Source organism: Stegostoma tigrinum, chromosome 10 (genome assembly GCF_030684315.1).
Source record: "Stegostoma tigrinum isolate sSteTig4 chromosome 10, sSteTig4.hap1, whole genome shotgun sequence".
NCBI classification, from domain to species: Eukaryota; Metazoa; Chordata; class Chondrichthyes; order Orectolobiformes; family Stegostomatidae; genus Stegostoma; species Stegostoma tigrinum.
Genome location: NC_081363.1, coordinates 92,023,237 through 92,035,678, shown reverse-complemented (window position 1 = coordinate 92,035,678; position 12,442 = coordinate 92,023,237). Strand labels below are relative to the sequence as shown.

At 45.0% G+C, this 12,442-nt stretch overlaps 1 protein-coding gene and 1 long non-coding RNA gene across 7 annotated transcripts in view; one reads left to right on the top strand and one right to left on the bottom strand.

The window, feature by feature from the left end:
* The window catches only part of LOC132210095 (probable G-protein coupled receptor 139), a 67,166-nt gene extending 61,900 nt beyond the window's left edge, over positions 1–5,266 (top strand). For 5 of the 6 annotated variants that reach the window (XM_059649450.1, XM_059649445.1, XM_059649446.1 and 2 more), the window contains one exon: positions 4,143–5,266. In XM_059649450.1, the coding sequence (XP_059505433.1) occupies positions 4,143–4,849 (707 nt within the window). In that variant the 3' untranslated portion in view covers positions 4,850–5,266. Of the gene's footprint in view, positions 1–3,893; positions 3,968–4,142 lie in introns of those variants that run through there. The other variant, XM_059649447.1, reaches the window with a different exon arrangement.
* On the bottom strand, positions 4,278–11,420 carry LOC132210096 (uncharacterized). Its single transcript, XR_009446295.1, has 2 exons — positions 11,304–11,420; positions 4,278–4,423 (listed from the first exon to the last, which is right to left on the bottom strand). It is a non-coding gene; the product is annotated as an uncharacterized LOC132210096 (long non-coding RNA).
* Between the last annotated feature and the right edge of the window lie 1,022 nt (positions 11,421–12,442).

Below are 12,442 nucleotides of genomic sequence, written 5' to 3'. Positions count from 1 at the left end.
CTGCACACTGGAAAGCAACTGTTGTAGCTTGAAAAGTGGGAGTGGGTGGGAAAACAAAAAAAAAGACTAAATATTGGACATCCTGTTATCTGTTATGAAAGAAATACTGGAATCCCTTAGAAGAAAAGTGAAAACTAGACCCTTCGGGGAATCACAATTTGACTTGGTGGAGTCAACTGTGATCCACGAAAGGGAAATCATCTTTGATAAACCTGTGGAGTTTGTGTTAATTGAGACATTCACAAATTTCAGGTGTGCATCCAAATTATCCTCAGAAACTCATGCCATTGTTGCTTCATTGTCTTCCCTGCTAAGCTTCCTTTCCAATTAACTCTGGTCAATTACTCCCTCGTGTCTTTGTAGTTACATTACTCAATTCTAATCGCATCGTATCAAAAGTGAGCAACAGCTTTAAACTGAAATTGGATGGTTTGAGAGATAGGACATGGAGAACAATTGGAGGATTTGTAATTAGGTATATATAATATCTATACACACATACATGAGAGAGACAGACAGTAATAGAAAGAGAATATGGTTGAGGAGATATAAACATAGAGAAATCTAAATTATCGACAGAAGAAGATATACTTCCCAATGTGTGTTGGCAGTTCCTGTGTGTTGTTGCCTTTCGTACAGTGTATGTAAGTCTGAGTAATATGCATATACAGTTGAGGCATCCACAAATGGGAACCATTGGGAGTGCTATACTTGAATACAGAATATTTTTTACATGAACAAAAACAGAAGTTTCTGGAAAAGCTCAGCAGGTCTGGCAGCATCTGTGAAAAAAAAGTTAACATTTCAGGTGTGGTCACCATTCCTCAGAACGAATCATAGCTGCGAAAATGTCGGCTTATATACAGAAAATAGGAAGGGGATAGGGTAAGGAGTAACTGATAGGATGGAGTCCGAAGAGACAGAAGAGCAGATGGATCGACAAAGGAGTTGAAAACGATCTGGCCGAGAGAGTGAAAAATTGTTAATGCAGACTGTTAGTGACGATCAATAGATAGTGTCTAATGGCAGACTATGTGTTAACAAAGCCTGCTGTGTGGGTTGGGGGGTTAAGACATCAGAGAATTTAGGCCCTAAAATTATTTGAACTCGACGCTGAACCTGTGGGGCTGTAGGGTGCCAAGCAGAAAATGACGTGTCGTTCTTCCAGCTTGCATTGAGCTTTGCTGGAACACTGCAGCAAGCCAGTGACAGAGGTTTTGTGCAGGGAACAGGGTGGTGTGTTCAAGTTGCAGGCAACAGGGAGCTCAAAGTCTGTTTTTACAAATAGAACATAGATGTTCTGCAAAACAGTCACCCAGTCTATTCTTCATTCCCCCAATGTAGAGGAGTCCACATTTTGAGCAGCAAATGCAGTAGACTGGATTGTGGGAAGTGCGGGTGAAGTGCTGCTTCACCCAGAAGACATGTTTGGGCCCTTGGATAGTGGGAAGGGAGGAGGTACTTTACAAATTATTTGCTACATCTTCAGACTAACTTCATATGATTCATATACCATGGCATACACATCCCTCTAGCACCAAGGTCTGCATTATTTCAACAGTTATATAACTTACTGTTGTTTTAACCTTTCCCCAAATTACAAACTTCCCATAACCAACACTGTAATTTTCTTTTTGTGGAAGGTTTACTCACGAACTTTCCTGTCTATACCCCGTTGCAATACCTAGGAGTATATAGACGATGGGTTGGAATTAGGCTGGCATTGAATGGGAGCAATGCGATGGGGTGAAGTAGGTAGTTAATGAGGTGAGTTCGATAAGATCATACCAGAAATCTAGCTTGGCCTCGTGCAATTTCCCTGTCAAACTCAATGAAAATGACACTGAGACAAATTATTGCTAGATTCAGCCTCGTGGGTCGAAGACTGTGCTGACCACACTCAGTCACAAATGCAGAACAAATGCTCATTCCAAACTCTTCATCATCTGAACACATAGCAATATCCTATTCATGCATCAATTTTGAAATACTGGCCCATATTGAAATATGCTATCGAAATGTCTACATATCAACATTCTGAAGCCTGTGAATACATCCTTCCATGGCATTGTCCCTCAGCCTCTCCCTCTCTGGCTATATCCCAAGCCTCTCCCATTTGTTGGAATTTAAACAAAATCCCCAACATCTCAATCTGGCAGTGAATTTCAGACCCATGGCGCCATGGAGATACGGTGCTGTAAATGGATTGCAGCTGCACATTCTGTTTCTTTTCAGATGGTCTGCAAGTTTTCCCATGCTGGGCAGCGATCTAACACAGTGTTATCGAGCAATGCCCTGGGGTGGACTGCACAGCTCTACGTGGTGGAAGGGTGACTGCTCTGGGTTTAAAGATTATTTCAGTGGTGTTCACTTCACAGCTTCCCATGCTGGACAGATATCTACTCTGGTTTTATAGATGAAGGTAATTGCAGTCTGCACAATTCCAAACACTGAACAGATACTAATGCCAGGTTTATAGATCAATGCACTCATGTGGTCTGCACAGCTCTCCATATTGGACAGGCAACTAGAAGAGGTTTATTGATCAAGACACTGGTGTGGTCTGCACAGCTCCCCACGCTGGAGTGATATCGAGTTGACTGGGAAGTGTTGCGCAGTGTCCCACTCTGGACAGATTGCTGGGTTGTACTGAGCAGTTCACAAGCCTGGTCAGCACAGTGCTCCATGCTGAACAGATATTTCATCTGGGCTGGTTCTGCAAGGTGGTTTGAGAATGTGGTATCACCAACCATTTCAGCGGATCTAGAAATTCCTTTATTTTGTTGTTGTATTTTTGTGAGTAATCATTCCAAACTGTCACTCCATGAGCGTTGCAGTGTGACTATGCAAATCATATTGGTAAATATCCACTGCGCTGGCAGCAGTGACAGACTCTTCATTCAGAAGCAGGCAGCCATTCCCATCATCATAGCGTCTTCAGGTAGAAAGAAATGATGGCCTTTCAGGTAAACGCTGTCCCCTTGATAGATGGTTCAAACCACGCTCCATTGATCACTCCCATGCCACCCAAACCTATCAAAAGATCCTATGTGTGTTGAGAGAAATGGAACCACTGGGAACATCAGGGAACAGAGCGTCAGGAAGATGGAGCAACACTTTGGATGTCTGAACAGTCGGAGAGAACACTCCAGTGCACATTGTATCACTAAGTCCAGTAATCTCTCTTAGTTGGGAACTGAATATTCAGGACATTTTACATATAGCAGTGTTATACAAAAATGAAAAGGAGTCGGAGGAGATCTCCAAATAAAGGAGGATAATTGTACGATCATAATAGAGGATCTTATGTCAAATGATCAAGGTACTGTTTAAATATTATCGTTCTTGTGTACAAAGCACCAGTTGTGTTGAATTTGGGGAGAGATTTCCACTGCGAGGCTGAGTGGATCTCAACAAAACTGATGGACAGAAGAGCCTTTGTGATGTGGCTCTTTATGTCTCCATCTCATTCTGTAACCGACATTCCCCAGAACATTCTGTAACTGACATTCCCCAGAATATTCTATTATCAACATTCCATGGAGCATTCAATAACCAACATTCCCTGGAACATTTTATAACTTTCAATATTTGTGAAAGGCTAGACCTCAGTTAAGTCAGCAAAAGATCCCAAGGGAAGGGATCCCATTCCAGGGAGAAGACGATACTGCTTCGAAATCCCCTCAAACAGTTAAAAGTGTGAATACATTTCCCCTGTATTTACATTTTTTCACAACAGAGACTGACTACAATTCAGACTAACAGACAGAAATTTCCAATCTCCATTTGAATCTCCAGTTCAAGGAACTGGGTGGGAATCGGAATCCTTCAGGTTGGCAATGTCTTCACCCTCCATATTAGGAACTGATAAGAAGTGCCGTGAACCTGCTGTCGGGGGATTGAGTTGTGGGAATGTTCAAGAATGCTTCTGTTTTTATGGATATGTGTCTGTGTTCAGGGATGGAAGGTTCTTGTCTTTTATGTTTCATTTTATAAGTAATTCAGACATTACAACTGGTTATTTCAGCTCCAGTTATTTCAATAAATCTGTGAATATCGTGGCAATCTACCACTGTTCTCAATTAAACTGGAAAATTTTCCTCCAGACTGATATATAATGTATTTGTTTTCCTTCCTCACAGTTAACGTAGTGACTATCTACGTCCTGCTTTATAAAGATTGTGGATTGTCTCCGTGTGTCAGACGTTACCTGGGGGCCATGGCAGTGGCGGATCTACTGGTCATTATACTCGACCTGACTTTGAGACAAATTCCTGTTGTTTATCGAGAACAGTTTTATTTCCTGGTGTCCATCCCCGTGTGTAATATCCATGCCGCCCTGCTTTATGCAGCCACTGACTGCTCTGTCTGGTTCACTGTCACTTTCACCTTTGATCGATTTGTGGCCATTTGTTGCCAGAAGCTGAAAAGTAAATATTGCAGTGAGAAAATGGCGGCTGTGGTTATGGGAACAGTGACTGTGCTGAGCTGTTTAAAGAACATTTTGTTGTATTTTATGTTCACAGCTCGCTTTTGGCTGGCGAACCTCCCCTGGTTTTGTTTTGTAACAAATAACGTTTATTTCTCTCTGTTCTGGGTCACAATCGAGTTCCTCCACCACATTCTAAACCCGACTCTCCCATTTCTCCTGATTCTGCTGCTCAACGTTTTCACCGTCAGACACATTTTAGTGACCAGCAGAGCCCGCAGGAGACTCCGGACTCACACCAATGGGGATGATCAGTGTGACACAGAAATGAGAAATCATTTTACTGTTTATGATCTCGGCCAATTTCATCCTGTTATGGTCAATGTTAATTGTGTATTATATGTGGAGACGGATGTATGATTTGATTGATGTGCCTTTCTCGATAGATAACTTTGTGGGGGAATTGGGCTTCATGCTGCAGCTCCTCAGTTGCTGCACAAACACCGGAATTTATGCCGTGACCCAGACTAAGTTCAGGCAGCAGCTGAAGAATGTGCCGAAATATCCCTTTACCAAAATTCATCAATCAATCAAATTCACTCATTAATCAATCCATCCAGGATTTTCATCATTTCAGCTCAATGTTTCAGCACTGAAGCAGCCTGTCACTTTGATAACAGACTGAGGGTCGTGCTGGTTTATCCAACCTTATCCAACAGGGGGTTACAGGGAAACATGCCAATGCTCCTCTCAACGCAGGTTCCAATAATGAAGGGCACCATTCCATTGACTGTATTGATCACTTCAATTGGTAATTAATAAAAAAAAGTTCATTAAAACATGTCAAACAATCGAGTGAATGACATTGTTGTTTGTCTTTGTGTTGAAGAAGCTGAGCCGGAGAGAGACAGCCAACCCCTCTCCATCTCATTGTCTCTCTCTCTGACCCCTCTCCATCCCACCCTCTCTCTGTCCAACCCCTTTATGTCCCACCCTCTCTCTCCAACCCCTGCCTGTATCTAACCTCTCTCCCTCCAACCCTTGGCTGTACCCCTCCTCTCTCTCCGACCCCCCCTCCATCCCCCAACTCTCAGCCGCCAACAGCCCTCTATATACCCCCCTCTATCTCCAACCTGTCTCCTTACACCCCCAAACCCTTCTCCATCCCATCCTCGCACTCGAACCCCTCTCCATACCCTCTCTCTCTCTCTCCAGCCCCTCTCTTTCCCCCCAATCTCTTCAACCCCTCTCCGCCCCGTCTCACTTCAACCCTCTCCATCCCTCAGCCCACTCTCTCCAACCACTCTCCATTCCCCCTCTCTCTTCAACCCCTCTCTGTTCCGCCCTCTCTTTTCAACGCCTCTCCGCTGCCCACCCATTTCACCCTGTCTCCTTCCCCAAGACTCTCTCTTTCTCTTGCCTCATCTCCAACACCCAAGTCTCTCTTTCTTCTCCCCATTCCTGTCCCCCAAGACTCCCTCTCCCCGTGTCCATCGTGCCACCACTCTCTGACCCCAACTGTATCTTTCCTCCTCCATCTCCCTCACTGTCTCTCTCTCTGTCTCCCCATCTCCCTCTCTTCCCCCTTTCCTTTTCTCTTGCCCTCTCTCCCGCCTGCTGTGCCCTGTCTGTCTCTCCCCTTTTGTGCCTTGTCTCTCTCCCTCTGTACCTCTGTCTCCATCTCCTCCCAACTCAGTTCCCCCGTTTCTCTTGATTTCCCCTCTCTCCCCACCCCACTGTGTCCTTTCTCTATTCATCTCCTTTCACCCCTTCTCACCCTCACCCATTTGTCCCAATCTCTCTTTCCTTCTCCTCGACCTACTCCATCTCTCTCTCTACACCCCTCTCTCTTGTCTTCCTCGTGTATTCCCCCAGTTCTCTCTCTACCCCTTATCTCCTTTACTGTGTCTCTGTCTCTGCCTCTGCTTCTCTCCCTCTCCCTCTCTCTTGCACTCACTCTACCTCCTAATGGCCCTCATGCTCACTTCTCTTAAGCTGGCCATACTTGGGATAGGTTAACAACCCATTGCCATGAGAACAGAGATGGGATGGGTTCACAGGATGCTGCGAGGTAAAGGGAGTTAAGATGGGTTAATAGGTTAGTGCTAGGTAAAAAGAGGGAGGATGGGTTCACAGGCCACTACCAAGAGAACAAATTGGGATGAATGAAGAGGCTGTCGTTAGGGGAACAGCCTGGGGATGGGGTCACAAGCTGTTGTAATGAGACAAGATTGGGGATTGGTTCACAGGTCAGTGATAGGAGGAGAGTGGAGATGAGTTCACAGGACATCTTAGGGAAACAGAGTGGGGATGGGTACCATTGCTGTTGCTAGCTGAACAGAGTGAGGATGGATTCACAGGCCAGTGCCAGGGGAACAGAGGAAGTGTTCACAATCTTTTGCTGCAGGGTCAGATTGGCGGTCTATTCACAGATCACTTCTAGGTGGACAGAGTGAGAATGGGTTCACAGGCTTTTGCTCCACCAGAAGTGTGGCGATGGGCTGACTGGCTATTGCTAGCAGAACAGTTTGGAGAGGTTACGTAGGCTGTTGCTTGGGATACAGTGAGGATGGGTTCACAGGCCTTTGCTCTGAGAAAAAAATCAGATAGGTTAAAGGCTGTTGTGCCGAGCACGGATTTGAGATTGGTTCATAGGCCATTGCTAGGGGAACAGAGTATAGATGCATTCACAGACCAGTGCTGGGGGAACATAGTCAGGAATGGTTCTCAGGCCGTTACTGGAACAAGAGAGTGATGATGGGTTCACAGGCCATTGAAAGGATAAGAAAGTGCAGATGGTTTACACGGTCATTGCCAGGGGAACTGAGGAAGAACAAAGAATAATGAAAATTACAGCACAGGAACTGGCCCTTCAGCCCTCCAAACCTGTGCTGATCCAGATACTCTATCTAAACCTGTCGTCTATTTTCCAAGGATCTGCATCTCTCCTCCATGCCATTCATATATCTGTCTAGATACATCTTAAATGATGATATCGTGCCCATCTCTACCACCTCCACTGGCAGTGCATTCCAGGCACCCACCACCCTCTGTGTAAAGAACTTTCCACACATATATCCCTTAAACGTTTCCCCTCTCAACTTGAAATTGTGACCCCTAGTAATTGAGCCCCCATTCTGGGAAAAAGCTTCTTGCCATCCACCCTATCTATACCTCTCATGATTTTGTAGGCCTCAATCAGGTGTCCCCTCAACCTCCGTCTTTCAAATGTAAATAAGCATAATCTAGTCAACCTCTCTTCATAGAGTGTGCCCTCCATACCAGACAACATCCTGGTGAACTTCCTTTGCACCCCCTCCAAAGTATCCACATCCTTTTGGTAATGTGGCGACCAGAACTGTACACAGTATCCCAAATGTGGTCGAGACCACGTCCTATACAACTGTAACATGACCTGCCCAGTCTTGTACTCATTACCCTGTCTGATGAATGTTGTATGACTTCTCGACCACTCCATCGACCTGCTTTGACACCTTCGTGGTACAATGGACCTGAACACCCAGATCTCTCTGTGCATCAATTTTCCCCAGGGCTTTTCCATTTGCCTCATAATTTGCTCTTGAATTGGATCTTCCAAAATGCATCACCCCACATTCGCCTGGATTGAACTCCACCTGCCACTTCTCTGCCCAACTCTCCAATCTATCTATATTCTGCTGTATTCTCCGACAATCCCCTTCACTATCTGCTACTCAACCAATCTTAGTGTCATCTGCAAACTTGCTAATGAAATCATCTATACCTTCCTCCAGATCATTTATGTATATCACAAACAACAGTGGTTTCAACATGGATCCCTGTGGAACACCACTGGTCACAGTTCTCCATTTTGAGAAACTCACTTTCACTACAACTCTCTGTTGCCTGTTGCCTAGCCAGTTCTCTATTTATCCAGCTAGTACACCCTGGACCCCATGCGACTTCACTTTCTCCATCAGCCTACCATGGGGAACATTATCAAACGCCTTACTGAAGTCCATGTATATGACATCTACAGCCCTTAGCTCATCTATCAACTTTGTCATTTCCTCAAAGAATCCTATCAAGTTGGTAAGACAAAACCTTCCCTGCACAAAACCATGCTGCCTATCACTAATAAGCCCATTTTCTTCCAAATGTAAATAGATCCTATCCTTCAGCATCTTCTCCAGCAGCTTCCCCACCACTGGCGTCAGGCTCACAGGTCTATAATGACCTGGATTATTCCTGCTATCCTTCTTAAACAAGGGGACAACATTAGCGATTCTCCACTGCTGTGGGACTTCACTCATGCTCAAGGATGCTGCAAAAATATCTTTTAAGGCCCCAGATATTTCCTCTCTCACTTCCTTCAGTAACCTGAGATAGATCCTGTCCAGACCTGGGGATTTGTCCACCCTAATGCCTTTCGTAATACCCGACACATTCCCCCCGCCTTATGTTGACTTGACCGATAATAATCAAACATCTATCCACAACATCAATATCTGTCATGTCCTTCTCCTCTGTGAATCTCAATGCAAAGTATGCATTAGGAATCTCACTCATTTTCTCTTACTACTTGCATAACATCCCTGCGTTGTCCTTGAGTGGGCTACTCTCTTGCACCTTATGTATGAATAGAAGGCTTTGGGATTTTCCTTAATCCTGTTGCTAAAGATATTTCATGATCCCCTTTATCCCTCTTAATTTCTCGTTTCAGATTGATCCTAATTTCCCGATATTCGTCCAAAGCTTCATCTGTTTTCAGTTGCTGAAACCTTATTTATGCTTCCTTTCTCCTCTTAGCTAGTCTCACAATTTCATCTGTCATCCATGGCTCCCTAATCTTGCCCTTTCTATCCCTCGTTTCACCAGGACATGTCTGTCCGCACTCTAATCACCCTCTGTTTAAAAGTCTCCCACATATCAAATATGGATTTACCGTCAAACAGCTACTCCTAATCCATAATCCCCAGCTCCTGCTGAATTTTGCTATCGTTGGCCTTCCCCCAATTCAGCATTCTTCCATTAGGACCACTCTCGTCTTTGTCCATCGGTATTCTAAAACTAACGGACTTGTGATCACTATTCTCAAAGTAATCCCCTACTGAAGCATCAACCACCTGGCCAGGCTCATTCCCCAATACTGAGTCCAGTAAGGCCGCTTCCTGAGTTGGACGATTTATAGACTGCTCTAGAAAACTTTCCTGGATGCTCCTTATAAATTCTGCTCCATCTAAACCCGTAGCACTAATTAAATCTCAGCCAATGTTAGGAAAATTAAAATCTCCCATCATCATCACCCTGTTGCTCCTACATCTTTCCATAATCTGTCTACATATTTGTACATCTAATCCCCGCTGTTGGGAGGCCCATAATAGAGCCCCAAAATTGTTACCGCATCTTTCCTATTTCTGAGCTCTGCCCATATTGCCTCACTGCTCGAGTCCTCCACAGTGCCCTCCTTCAGCACATCTGTGATATCCACTTTGACAAGTAATGCAACTCCTCTACCCCTTTTACCTCCCTCTCTATCCTGCCTGAAACATCTTTATCTTGGGATATTTAGTTGCCAATCTTGCCCTTCCCTCAACCAAGTCTCAGCAGTAGCAATAACATTGTTCTCCCAGGTACTAATCCAAGCCCTCAGTTCATCTGCCTTACCTACTACACTTCTCGCCTTAAAACAAATGCACCTCAGACCACCTGTCCCTTTGGGTTCATCATCTGCTCACTGGCTACCCTTCCCCTGAGTCACACTGACTTCATTATCTCATTCCTTACAGTCTGTAGTTTCTACCTGGTTACTGTCCACTAACCTCCTCATTTGGTTCCCATCCCGTGCCACATTCATTTAAACCCTCCCAAACAATGTTGGTAAAAGCATCCCTGAAGACATTAGTTCCAGTCCATCCCAGGTATAGACCGTCCAATTTGTAATAGTCCCACGTTCCTCTGAACCAGCCCCAATGTCCCAAAAATCTGAACCCCTCCCTCCTCCACCATCTCTCAAGCCACTCATTTATCCTGCCTATTCTTTCATTTCTGCACTGACTAGCACATGGCACTGGTAGCAATCCTGAGATTACTACCTCTGAGGTCCTACTTTTTAGATTGGCTTCTAACTCCCTAAATTCTGGTTGTAGGACCTCATCCCATTTTTAACCCACATCATTGGTGACTATATGCACAACGGTAGCTGGCTGTTCACTTTCCTCCTTTGGAATGTCCTGCAGTCGATCTGAGACATCCCTGGCCCGTGCAACTGGGAGGCAACATACCATTCATGAGTCTCGTTTTCAACTACAAAACTGCCTATCTGCTCCCCATACAATCGAGTCCCCTCAGACTACGGCCCTTCCACTCTTTTTCCCGCTCTTCTGTACAGCGGTGCCATGAACTTGGCTACTGTTGTCTTCCCCTGGTGAGCCATCTCCCCAAACCGTATCCAAAACCTGTTTTGGAGGGAGATGACCGCAGGGGACACCTGCACTGCCTTCTTGCTTTTTTAGGCCTTTTGGTCCCCCATTCCCTTTCTCCCTCAGCAATCTTAATCTGCGGTGTGACCAATTTGCTGAACGTGTTATCCACAACTTTCTCAGTATCGCGGATGCTCCAAAGTGAGTCCATCCACTGCTCCAGAGCCATCATGCGATCTAACAAGAGCTGCAGCTGGACACACCTGCTGCACATGAAGGAGTCAGGGACATCAGCTGCGTCCCTGAGCTCCCACATTGAGCAAGAGGAGCATAACATGGGTCTGGGGTCTCCTGCCATTTTTGTTCTTAAGCTTAACTTAGCCCGAGTATAATATCAAATGCTAGATAAATGATATGAAAAACTTGCAACAAATCACTCTACTTACCAGCACACGATAAAACAAAACATTTACCTTAGCAACACACCCGAGTCTTTTTATTTGATCAGAGTAGGAGGGCGAGTGGGAGACACTGCACGTGTAGTGTCTCGGGTTTAGCCACTGCCTAAATATATTAGTTCACTCGTTCTGAGAGCCTAATTCGACCACTCCTACTCAACTCCGCTGCCAAAATGAATAATTTACCTCCCGGCAGGCCCCTGGTCCTCGCTCCCACCGCTCCCCACCCCCCCCCCCCCAATCACGCTGCTGCAAAAAATGGATCTTGAGTTGAAGGTTGAGTTCAAAGGCCATTGCTTGGGAATTCAGTGGAGATGTGCTCACAGGTCGTTACTGAGGAAACAGAGGAAGGATCAGTTCACAGGCCATTGCTATGAGAACATTTTTGGAATGTTCCATTTGATGTTGCTAGGGCCACAGCAGAGATGAGATAATAGGTGTTACTAGGAGTACAAATCGGGAATGGGTAAGACACCATTGTGTGAGATATAAATTCACGTGCTGACAATCACAAAGTCAGGAGACAAAGTCTTGGAAACAAGTTACTTGCGCTTTATTATGAGTCTGCAGAATCGGGTGCCTCCCATTGCCTGAGACACACACACAGCTCAGGGATTCGCCCCTTTTTATACATCATTTTATCCATCTATGTCCTCCCCTTTCGGCTCTGTCCAATATGAGCTCCAAGGTGCACAATCTTCCCATGTCGTCCCTTGTCCCACCCTCTTCATACATTGCATGTTATGTTAATTAAGCAGTCTCGTAAGCATGGGCGTTAAAGTTAATATGCATTGTCTCATTAAGCATGCACTTTAACTATGTCTATGGTGCAAAGCAAAACTTAGCAGTTTGGGGCCAGTTCATTCTGCTTTCTAACTGATTGGCCTTCACTCCCTTATCTTATCACTCAGCTCAGCACCAGATGTCTTTGTTCAAAGCTGCAGTAATTCTTTACTGCAGTTTACTCATCCCTGTCTCTCACAATTGCAAGGGGAACAGAGTAGAGATGTGTTCACAGACCGTTGCCAGGAGAATGATAAATGTAAGTGTTCACAGGATGTTGCCATAGGAACTGAGTCGGAAAGGGTACACAGGTCATTCCTTGTGGCATGGTGTGGGAATTGGTTAACATGCTGTTGCTATGAGGGTATCAT